The sequence below is a fragment of the Mus caroli genome, chromosome 4 (assembly GCF_900094665.2).
Source record: "Mus caroli chromosome 4, CAROLI_EIJ_v1.1, whole genome shotgun sequence".
Taxonomy (NCBI): Eukaryota; Metazoa; Chordata; class Mammalia; order Rodentia; family Muridae; genus Mus; species Mus caroli.
In genome coordinates, this window is record NC_034573.1 from 109,867,073 (window position 1) to 109,879,303 (window position 12,231).

Consider the following 12,231-nt stretch of genomic DNA (forward strand, 5'->3'; position numbering starts at 1 on the left):
CAGAGGCAGGCGGATTTCTGAGTTCGAGGCCAGCCTGGTCTACAAAGTGAGTTCCAGGACAGCCAGGGCTATACAGAGAAACCCTGTCTCGAAAAAACCAAAAAAAAAAGAAAAAAATTTAAAGGCAAACACAATGCCAGGACTCCTTCCAGAGGTGGACTGACCCATGCTCCCAAAGCACACAAGTCACTTGCATTACTAGCTTTCACCTCTAGGAACGTGTTGTCTCTCCTGGGAGTGCCTCTCAATTCTTTTCCAGAAAGCCCCAGTGCAAAGCAGCCAGTGGCAAGTGCTAGGAGGAATGGCTATGAAAGTAAAAAAGTGGCATATGAGGCTCACACCTCCAAGGCTGGACAACAGTGTCAGTTCTGAGGATGGCATAGCACATATCTCCTGGCTCCCCAGGTTGGTCCCAATGCAAGGGGTTCCTTTTCAGGGGGACACTGTATGAACCAGTAAAAAGGGGAGTATTCCCAATCTCCACCCTTTTTTGCTTGTCACAATGACCCCAAGGTTGACACCCTCTCCTGACAGTTGAGGAAACTTGCTCTGCAGGAGTGCTTGTGCCCAGCACACATGCAGAGGAAATGGACTCAGTCCACATCTTTGGGTAGAAAGTCTCCCTCAAGCCATGACTCTTTTTCCGAGCCAGGAAGAAGAGGACACGTACCTGGTTCCGTCTTGTCTAGATTACATTTCCCCACACTGTGAGATCACCACTGGCAGTTTGGGCTTATTGTTGGGGCCTGTGGGAACATTCTAGAAAACAAAGCACAAGATCATGAAATGCACTCAGGCACTTACCCAGTGCCTCATGGCACCTTTCATCTCCTATGGAAAGGTCCAAGGTTAGGCTGATGTAAGGAGTGTGTCCTGACAGACAGTAAAATATAACAGATCAAGGAGAAAAGGAACAATGAGAGGCCACAGCCCACAATGGAATCATGCAAGTTAGAAGAACACTGAAGGGATCCAGCTTACGGAGGGGAGACACAGAAGAAGGGACATTGGAACTGGGCCAGGGACCAGAGGTAAGATCCCAAGGAGGAATTCTTTAGGTAAAGAGAAGTGTTGGAGCCAAGGCTTAGGAGGCACGCACTTGTAGGACCTCCTTAGAAAAGAGTCAGGAGCTTGATGACACCGGACCAGAGGAGACAGTGGCAGAAGGGGTCACGGAGGGGCCACGGAGGGGCAGGCAGGGTACCAGGTCACAAAGGATTCGAATGCAATGCCAAGAAGTGGAATTTTATTCAGTGGGCATCAGGATCAGAGCCAAAGTCCCAGTAAGTGCTGGGCAGGTTAGTGAATGGGTCCAAGCTTGAACTCTCTTTCCCAAAGGAGCCTGGAACTATGAACAGGGACAGACGGTCTAGAAAACCGGCTCCTCGGTAATAGGCATGAGACCCCTGACCACAAAGACTCAGGACACCCATCAGGACCTACCTCGATCTTCCTCATCACTAGAAGTCCGTCAATGATTTTTCCTGCAGAAGAACATTAAGTAAGGCTCCCTTCTTGGTGTGATCACTGTGTTTTCCAGCTCCCAGGGACCATGTTCCCTTAGCATCTCATCAGATCCCCTTACAACGCAAGGAAGCTAAGGTGAGGTGAGGTGAGCTTACTCACCCAAAGTCATGGGAAATCTACACAGAGAACAGGCTTGAATATAAGTGACCCCCAAGCCCCACTCCTCCATGCTACCTCTAGGGCATTTATTATTTATTTCACGAGTACTTATTGAGATACTCGGGCTGGAGAGATGGCTCAGTGGTTAAGAGCACTGACTGCTCTTCCGAAGGTCCTGAGTTCAATTCCTAGCAACCACATAGTGGCTCACAACCATCTGTAATGAGATCTGATGCCCTCTTCTGGTGCATCTGAAGACAGCTACAGTGTACTTAGATATAATAATAAATCTTAAAAAAAAGAGAGATACTCTTGTCTTTCCGGAGTTCTAGCCAATCCCCATGTCCATCTGTCCTGCCATCCCCACCATGTCCATCTGTCCTACCATCCCCACCACGTCCACATGCCCTAGCCTAGAGTAGCTACAGCAGCTGAGCACATCCAGTGGGTGTTGAGACTGGATTCTGTGGCAGGCCCAAGTGATTGAGACAATGGAACGGGAGTAAGACTTACCAAACACTACATGCTTTCCATCCAGCCAATCACACTTAGAACACGTGATAAAGAACTGGCAGCCATTTGTACTGGGACCACTGTTTGCCTGATAGACACAAAATACACCTACATTAAGTTTCTCTGGCCACTGTAGGTGATTTCCCACAAAGTCTGAAGCTCTAACTACAACCTAACTGAGCACCTATTATGAGCCCAGGCCTAGACAAGGACATAGGATGAGTAGGATGCAGAGTCCCCACCCCCGAGACTCTAAATTCTTTCATCAATGCACAGTCATCTTAGTGTAAAGTTTTATAGGAGCCAGTCTCTCCTTCCATCACATGGGTCCTGGGACTGAACTCAGGCCATCAGATGGGTGATAAGCTCCTTTACCCACCAAGCCCCAGTGTGAGGTTTGTAATAGGAATGACTGCTCATCTAAAACAAGCAAACACATGATTTACTTAAGTTTTCAGGTTGGCATACAAAGTAAAAGCTTTAATTATAGCAAATATATAATATGTATAATACATACATAAACATATATTTTATATAACGATACACATATTATATATAACATTTTGTTCTTATTCTCTTCCCCTAGACCCTCTCATCTTTCTAGCTGGTGCCTTCACTTCTCCTCAAATGGTTCCCTCCCTTTTTCTTTTCTCTCTTTCTCAAACTCTTTCCCTCTCTCTCTCTCTCTGGCTTTTCGAGACAAGGCTTCTTCGTATAGCTCTAGCTATCCTGGAACTAGCTCTGTAGTTTCTATCTGGCAAACCGTGCTGGCCTTGACCTCAGAGATCCACCTGCCTCTGCTTCCCAAGTATTGGAGTTAAAGGTGTGTGCTACCACTACCTAGCTCTTTTAAATTTTTGTTTGTTTGTTTGTTTGTTTTCGAGACAGGGTTTCTCTGGAACTCACTCTGTAGACCAGGCTGGCCTCGAACTCAGAAATCTGCCTGCCTCTGCCTCCCAAGTGCTGGGATTAAAGACGTGTGCCACCACTGTCCGGCTTCTTTTAAATTTTTAAAACGTGTGTGTTGAGTGTGTAAGTGCTCGCTCGCACACTTGTGTCCATGGACCTGGTGTATGAGGTCAGAGAATGGCGTGTGGAGTTAGTTCTCCACTTCTGACTTGACATGGACCTGCAGCAGTGCCTTTATCCCTTGTCATTCCTTGCTGAGCTAGCTTGTCACACCTCTTTCCCTCCTTACAGGACTTATGTAGTTAGCTGCAAATCAGTTACAACTGGATCATACTTACAAATTAGTTACCAGCTAAGAGACACATTATCTACGAAACCAGCTGTTTGAAGTGGTTTTGCAATGTATTAAAACTTATTTACTTGTATATGTGTGTGCCTGTGGTAACCTTATGTGCACCACATTCATGCAGGATCCTCGGTAGCAGCTCTTAGCAGCCTGACGTGCTGCTGGGACGCAAACTTGGGTCCTCTGCAAGAACAGAAATTATCTTACTGCCGAGCAATCTTTCCAGCCCCTCACTGTCCCAAATCTTTCACTGCTGAATTTTACTTTTTCGTTTTATTGAGGGGAGAGGGGGTTGAGACAAAGTCTCATGTAACTGAAACAGTCCTGGAACTCATTATGTGCACAGTCCTGATCCTCCTGCCTCAGGTGCTGGCTTATGCATCATGCTGATTTTATGCAGTTCTGGAAACAACCCAGGGCTTCCTGCAAGCCGCTTGGGCACTCATGCAACTGAGCCCCACCCCAGGCCTGCTGAGAGTCTGAAACTTTGTAGCCACATCTCTTCCTCTTTCTTTCCTAGAAACTCTGTTCAGAGGCAGGCTCATTTTGTTTTGTCCCCCACCCCTCCCAACAAATAGGGTCTCATTTCTGTAGCCCAGGCTGGCACCAAACCATCAAACTTGTAGAGACCAGCCTCCTGAGTTTTAGAAAATAAGCTACCACAACAGCGTTGTCTCCCTGTTTTGTGGCACTTAAGGCCTTATACACACTGGGCAACACTTTAGCACTGACCGTACGCCCGGTCCTGAGACAGAACTGTCCTCAACTCAAGATCCTTTTGCCTCAGTCTTGCAAGTACAGAGATCAGGCATATGCACCATGGCCAGTTTCAAAATAAACTTTACCTAATGTACTCAATAACATAGTATAAAACTGCCTGTTGCTAAATCCACTTTCATGTCTCAAACCGACATTGAGCTCCAGCAGTGCTGCCTTACAACAGTGTCCATGTAACTACACCAAGATTTTGGGGGGGGGGGGGCGGAAAGGGAGACAAGAAATAGAAAAATGAAAGTGCTATCACTCAAAGACACACAAAGCTGGGCATAGGCACCCATGACTATAACCCCAAAATTGTGAGACAGAGGGAAGAGAACCACAAGTTCAAGGCCATCCTGGTTTCATAGACCACTACTGTGGAGACGTCAATGGCAGCCTGGGGGGTGGGGTACTGATGGGACAGATTTTACACAGCACCACTACTAACGACTCTGAAATGAGTAATGACTCAGTTCTGTGTTTACGCATGAAGCAGTGGATGTCACCTGGGGCTGGAAATCACTCTCATCTTTCTGGTCTTTAACCATGCTGGGAACTGAGCTTGGGTCCTCACACATACTAACAATCTAACCATCCAGGAGACAGAAGCGGGAGGATGGAAGCAGAGGGAAGCCAGTTTGATCTATGGAGCTTCCAGGTCAATCAGGGCTACACAGTGAGATCATGTGATGTTTGCACATATATTCCTGAGCCTCTCACGTATGAAAGGAAGAACTCCCTCCTGCCCATCACAAGCCAGCTAGAGTAGTCTACTGCTCGGGAATGGGCACAATTTGCAGGACACACATTCCATCTACCTCTACTCTGCTGCAAACAAACACGGTAACAGTCATACAAAACTTCTGTGTGGCTCAGGGACCCTCCCTCTGTGTCCTCCCGTGGACACATCGTTATTCTTCCTTTCTGGTGGTGCAGCTCATGTTCAGGGAATAGCCCTACAGTAGATGACACAGACTGAACCCAGAACCCCACCAGTGGCTATGGGATACAACCTGCCTGGGCCTCAGTTTGCTCATTGTCTCATTAAAATGAATTAAGACAGGGAAGGTGCTGTAAGCACCCAATCGCTCTTAGCTGTCGTTCTCGTAACTGTTCTGTCACTCCTTTGCATCTTTCTGTGGCAAGTGAGAGGGCCTTGAGATCAAGAGATCTGCCCCTGCCTTTGAAGAACTCACAAGGTGAAGGAAGCCAAGACAACCATGCCACAGATGATGCTGGTGCAGGCCTGTAAACCCAACTCCTTTGGTGGCTGAGGCTGAGGACTGTTGAGCTCAGGATCTCCCTGGGATACAGAATGACTTCAAGGCCACCTTAAGCAGCGGAGTGGGATCCTGACTCAAATGAAAAAAGCAGAAAGAGGGCTGAGAGGCTGGCCAGAGGGTCAGAGAGTAAAAGAGTTGACAACCTGAGCTTAACCCCTAGAATCCAGGTAAAAGAGAGAGGAGAGAACTGACTTCCAAAACTTGTCCTCTGACTTCCAAAACTTGTCCTCTGACCTCCACATACCCACACACTGGAAATAAACACCCTCAACATAACGCATACGCATAAATTCACAATAATAACAAATAAGCTGAGTGTGGTGGCCCTTGGGAAATAGAGGCAAGTAGATCTATTTGAGTTTGAAGCCAGCGTTGTCTATATACCAAGTTTCATGCCAGTCAGAGTTACACGGTCAGATCCTGTCTCAAAACAAAAAGAATAAAGAGTTGCAAAGGGCTGGGCAGGACACAGCCTATTATGCATGAGACCTTGGGCTCAATCTCCAGCACTACACAAACAGAACAGAGTCAAGCAAACCCCACCTGTCCCATCCCTGACTATATCACTGTGTTTCTGTGTGGGCTGGGATTTTTGCAGTCTATCCAATAGACCCGAAACACTCTCCTCTCAGGGAGTCAGCTACAGAATTCCTTAAAGACTCATATCTTTCTCCTCTTGGAAGGCTTTCTCTAGGCCATTAGGGTCCTTTCATGTGCCCTGAGGTGCCCTCACTTACTACACTGCTGGTGTGAACTATTTTATACGGGGCTGGTGACCTGCATGTTCGTTTGTAGTTAGACACTACATGTCACAATGGTGGGGAGCATGTTTATGGCCTTATGCTTTGCCCTGAGGCCTGGCATGGAGCAGCTGTGATGGAATCTTTCAGTTCATAAATGCCTGAGAAGATGAGTGCAGAGTAGGTGAGCAGGAGAGAGAATATCCACGTAAATACTGGGACCCAGGAGATAAGGATTGGGACATTGATAGCAGGATGGGTAAAGCAGGGGTGGGAAGTGGAGGCAAGAGGGGTGAGTAAGGGAAAAAGAGGGAAGAGAATGAGCAAGGTGAAGTGGGCAAGCAATGAGCAGAGCTGAGCTGGATGAAGGTACGAGGGAGTCTGAGCAGGGCCAGGAGTGGGGGAGAGATATCAAGATGTGGAGATAGAAAGGATGAGCTTGGAGAGGGAGAAAGCATGTGTGTGGTCACGATGGTGGTGAGTGAATCACGGCAACCAGGGCCACACGCAGGTGAGCACCTGCCTTGGAAGCCTGCACAACACCGAGGCTAAAGCCAGGCTTGGTGCAAACAAAGGCCCAAGTCAGAGCTCAGTGTTTTCCACAGCTGTTAGCACCTGCCCAACAGAATCAAACCACACTAGGGAAGGAGGAGGGCTAGGTGCAGGTGAGGCCTGATTCCAAGAGACAGACCTAAGCCTCAACAAAGCACCAGAAACCAGCCATTGATCTAACCCCAAATCTTTTTTTTTTTTTTTTTTTTTTTGGTTTTTCGAGACAGGGTTTCTCTGTGTAGCCCTGGCTGTCCTGGAACTCACTTTGTAGACCAGGCNCTTTGTAGACCAGGCTGGCCTCGAACTCAGAAATCCGCCTGCCTCTGCCTCCCGAGTGCTGGGATTAAAGGCGTGCGCCACCACGCCCGGCCTAACCCCAAATCTTAACCGAACCTCACTTACCATGGAAAGCAGACCTGGAGCAGAGTGTCTAAGTTTAAAATTTTCATCCGCAAATGGACCCCGGTAAATACTGGCGACTCCAGTGCCATCGCCCTGAGTAGAAAAGAGACATATCAGAGGCCTGGAGTGCTGCACACCCTGGAAACCAGATGATAAGGCCAGGGAGAATGGTGCAGTGCTAAGGGGAGCTAGCCAGCCAGCTGCCCTAGCTGAACCAAGCAGCTTCTCATCTAGTGAAACCTTGTCTCCAGGTAGTAAGGTAGTGACTGACAGAGAACACCAGATGTCTGCCTCTGGCCCCCACATCCATGGGCTTATACACCTGCATGCTCTTGAGCACGTGTGTGCACTCCCACACCACACACACACACACACACACTGGATGTGTGGAGAAACACTGTTGCACTTTAAGCCCAGCTCTTTTTTTCCTTTTAAAAATTCATTTATTATTATTTAAAAATTTATTTTAGGTTTTTGGGGATTATAATCACATCACTGCCCCTTCGCTTTCTGCCCACAACCCTCCTGTGTTTGTTTTTCAGATTCATGGAGCTGGAGTTACAGATGGCTATGTAGATGCTGGGAATCAAACCTGGGTCTTCTGAAGAGTCAACAGTGTAACTGCTGAGCCATCTCTCCAGTCCCCCAGATTTCCCAGTAGTATTACATAGTTAAAATGCAGCCTAAGTAGAAGCAGGATTCAGCCTGAAGCCTGCCACTGCAACCCTGTGTAGGAGGAAGATCTCTAAAGACTCACAAAAATCTAACTAAATTTACAACTGATGGGAGTAAGAACATCTCTCAGACAAAAGGACTTAGTAACATACCCACATAAACAATGCTAACAGCAAGGAGACAGCATGCACAAAGGTGGGTAGGTAAGGAAAGAGCTGGTTGAAGAAAGAAATATTCTAGCTTATTGACCACAGTCCAGGGCTAGGATGGAGACACCAACAGTCATGGTTGTTTTGTGAAGAATGGATCGGCTGGGCTACCTCAGCAAGCAGAGCAAACACCCTTTAAACTTCTTGTCTCTCCTGATCTGATCCCTTGCTTGCTAACCAGCTTGTGATTAATACCTTAGCTTTCAAAAGGAAAAGAGAAAGAAAGACCGGCCCCTACCCCCCCAAAGCAATCCAACAAAAAACTAGACTTTTTAGACAGTGACAGAAGATGTGCAGATGTGGAAGGAAAAATGGGAGACAGAAGCAGTCAGCTCCCTTCCTTTTGAGGGAAAAACTGCAGTCAATTTCAAAGTTTTCTGTGGACAATGAATGTGGACCGTCTCAGATCACCTACAGGTATGCCAGCAAAGTCCAGTTTCTAATTACAAACAGCTAGGGTTTGGAAAGTGCAAGTTTATGGTTCAGTAGAGTATTGTTATGTGTTCTAAGGACACAGTCAGTGGTAGTCAGCAACTCTACAGTTCATCCCATGCCCTCTCCACTTAACTTAGCTATTGTTCTTAAGTCTCAAGACGAGGGCCCTGCCAGAAAAAAATAACAAAGAAAAGAAGTAGTACTTACATTAACAAAATCTCCACCCTGAATCATGAAATCCTTTATGACCCTGAAACAGAGTTAAAAAAAAAAAACATCCTGAGGAAAGATCCAGTGGATCAATCACTGAGGCTTAGAAAAGGGTGAGCAAGCACAGTTTTAACTCAGAGGCATCTCTGAGTTGACCTTAGGTGCCTGAGTTTGCACCTGAACATCAGAAAGGGGCTGAAACCTGGCAGGCTAGAATCACCAACAGTCACCAAAGGAAAAAATCATGTCCAGGGCTTACTGCAATTTGGGGGAAAAGAACAACAGCAAATCTAGGTGAATGGACTACTGCACACACAGAGACTCGATGGTGTTAGCTAGTACACCAGGTATGGCCCTTCGCTTTGCTTAGCCTTCCTTGAAGAACTCGGAAAACACATACTACTTCACAAGAATGCTAGGGAGGGCTACAGACCGTAGCTTTAAAGCCCTTGATGTGGGAGACATGGACATTTTCAGGATTAGAATGGAGCAACTTCTGTCAAACTCTAACAAAAAATAAGTAAATATATCATGAAAGCCAGGTTCCTACAGATGACTGCCTAGCAACGGTAACTAGCAAAGCCTCTGCTGAAGTCCTGACCTGGCGCCAGGGAGATGGGTCAGCGGGTGAAGTGCTTGCTGTGGCAGCCTAAGGATCTGAGCTTAGACCTCCGGGAGCACGTGGCCACGCACCTGTACTGAGCAGGTACTGAAAGGGTACAGCATGCTTTCCTTGGCATCGTTTCTGCAATACAGTATTCCATCAAGTCAGGGATGACTTAAGGCGCTGTGCACAGGCTTCATGGTGTTCAGTACCAAATCCAGGGCCTTATGAATGCTGGGCCAATTCTCTACCACCGAGCTACAGCCGCAGCCCCGAACATGCCATTTAAAACAACAGCCGTAAGCCTCAGAGTTTGAACTCAGGTGTGCAGGGCTACCTGTACAGATACCAAGCAATGACTACATTTCCAGTTTCCCAAAAACCTTCCTTACCTGTGGAAGGTGCTTCCTTTGTATCCTATCGGAACGCCATCTTTTCTGTAAACAAAGAAGGAAGAGGCTTGGAATGAGGAAAAACAATGGTGGGTCTTTCCCATTTAGGATACACCAGAGGCTAAAAGGGCTCTCACTAAGATCTGGAGGGGGAGAAGAGAGAGAAAGAACCCATTCAAGGCGTCACTCTCTCTCTCTGCATATCATCTTCCATTACTCAAGCCCTGTTCATGGTTCTCCAATACCCTCACCAAACATCCAGGGCACCCCTTCAGGAGTAGGAGGAGGAGTCAAACACATGTGAGACTGACCTGAACTCTCCGGTGCAGAATTGCCTAAAAGGAAAGAGAGAGCAAACGATTCAGCCATCACAGCTTGAAGCACCTCTAATCTCTGGAGAGGCGAGTTCAAACACTGGGGCCAGTATGTCTGCCAACTAACTGATCGGGCGGATGTCAGGGCAGGTATACTAGTGATATAAGTTGATATGGGATCCGTCAAAGTCGGTAGCTGTTTGGCCAGTGCAATACCCAAAGCACAGAGCTGCAAGGCGATGAATAGATGGACAGAGGCAGACACGGCAAAGACCGACCGGAGGCCGGCTTCGGGCTAAGCTCTGGTTCACTTGGAGCATACTCTTACCTAAAGTTCTCTGCCGTCTTAGGCACCACGTCTGCAAAGAGCTCGATCTTCATGCGACCAACTTCCTGCAGAAGAAACGGGAGACGCAATACTCAGCTCACGACCGCTGTCCACGCAGCTCGGAAGCTGCCACCTCCCTCCGCCGCCTGGCCCAGCCGGTCTCGGGAGGGCTAGAAGGGGCCGCCTCCCTTACCCGAGGCCATCCAACCCGCACGGGCCCGCTAGGCCGCCCGCACCTCACCTGGCCGCCAATGCTGACATCGAAGAAGACCACTGGATTGACTGGACTTGAATTTGCCACCGCCATGGCTTTGACCCGGAAGTAGAAGCCCAGCTTCCGGTGGCAGGTCCGGCGAACTTCATCCGAAGTGCAGACGCAGAGGAAACGGACCGAGGTTGCGCCCCGCCCCGGAAGTGTGGCGCGCGCTGAGGTTGTTGGGAATGGTACTGTTTGGCGGAGCTGAGGGAAGGAAGCGCAGGCATCTTTGTCAAAGTCTGTGGGCTCCCCACTCGCATGACTGTTATTAGTGCAATAGGAATGAATCTTCTGCAGACAGCATGTCCTGAGCAGTCACACTTGGTGTCCCCTGTCACAGCTCATGAGAGGAGGACCCCTGAGTCACCTTCCATATTTTAAAATGGTTTGTTATTGTAGCCTGGCTCAGTCGGGTGCTGGAAATGTAATTTTATTTATTTTTTTTATGACTGTAAATTTTTTTTTTTTTTTTTTGGTTTTTCGAGACAGGGTTTCTCTGTGTAGCCTTGGCTGTCTTGGAACTCACTCTGTAGACCAGGCTGGCCTCGAACTCAGAAATCCGCCTGCCTCTGCCTCCCGAGTGCTGGGATTAAAGGCGTGCGCCACCACGCCCGACTAAATTTTTTATTTTTTAATTCCCATTTACATCCCCAGTGCTGCCGCCTCTCCTGGCTTCCCCACCCACTCCTTCTCTTCTCTGAGAGGGTAGAGACCCCCTCTGGTTTTCCCTCCACCCTAGCACATCAAGTCTCTGCAGGGCTGGCCTCATCCTCTCCCACTGAGTCCAGACAAGCAGAAGAAACGAATTCCACAGCAGGGCAACAGCTTTTGGGATAGCCCCTACTCCAGTTGTTCGGGACCCACATGAAAGACCAAGTTGTGTGTGTGTGCGTGTGCGCGCGCGCCTGCGTGTGTTGGAGAAGGTGGGGTTGGGGGCTAGGTCCAGCCTGTCTATGCTCTTTGGTTGGTGGTTCAGTCTCTGAGAGCCCCAAGAGTCAAAGTTAGTTGACTCTTGGTTTTCCTGTGGAGTTCCAATCCCCTCCAAGGCCCTCACGGCTCCATCCTCCATCGGATGTTTGGCTGTGGTCTCTGCATCCCTGAGTCAGCTCCTGGGTGGAGTCTCTCAGGACAGCCATGCTAGGTTCCTGTCTGCAAGCACAATAGTCTCAGGGATTGTTGTTTGCCCATGGGATGGGTCTCTAGGCTAGTAAATCGTGTGGGGCTTTGCCTATTTAAGACAAGCCTACCTGTGTATTTATAATGCTGTTTGCCACTGATAGTAGCAAAGACCAGGAAGTAAAGGCTGGCCACTACCTGGGCTCATCTCTTATACCACTTTTACCAAGTACCCTTCTGCCTCTGTTTTGGAGGGCATTCAGTTGCCCCCCCCCTTTTTTTTCTTTCTCTCCTGCTTGCTCCGGCCCAAAGATATTTATTATATGTAAGTACACTATACCTGTCTTCAGACACCCCAGAAGAGGGCATCAGATCTCATTACTGATGGTTGTGAACCACCATGTGGTTGCTGGGATTTGATCTCAGGACCTTCAGAAGAGCAGTCAGTGCTCTTAACCACTGAGCCATCTCTCCAGCCCTGGTTGTTACACCCTTTAAAGTTTTTTGTTTGTTTTTTTTTTGTTGTTGTTTTGTTTTTGCTTTTGGTTTTTTGAGACAGGGT

The 12,231-nt window shown here is 48.1% G+C and overlaps 1 protein-coding gene across 6 annotated transcripts in view; it reads right to left on the reverse strand.

The window, feature by feature from the left end:
• The window catches only part of Ppih (peptidylprolyl isomerase H), a 21,228-nt gene extending 10,581 nt beyond the window's left edge, over positions 1-10,647 (reverse strand). For 3 of the 6 annotated variants that reach the window (XM_021159779.2, XM_021159781.2, XM_021159780.2), the window contains exons 1-9: positions 10,539-10,647; positions 10,298-10,362; positions 9,967-9,990; positions 9,656-9,700; positions 8,657-8,699; positions 7,131-7,223; positions 2,140-2,227; positions 1,444-1,484; positions 671-759 (exon numbers count right to left, since the gene is read on the reverse strand). In XM_021159779.2, coding sequence (XP_021015438.1) covers positions 691-759; positions 1,444-1,484; positions 2,140-2,227; positions 7,131-7,223; positions 8,657-8,699; positions 9,656-9,700; positions 9,967-9,990; positions 10,298-10,362; positions 10,539-10,604 — 534 coding nt within the window. In that variant the 5' untranslated portion in view covers positions 10,605-10,647 and the 3' untranslated portion in view covers positions 671-690. The other 3 variants (XR_003836484.1, XM_021159778.2, XM_029476658.1) reach the window with 3 other exon arrangements.
• Between the last annotated feature and the right edge of the window lie 1,584 nt (positions 10,648-12,231).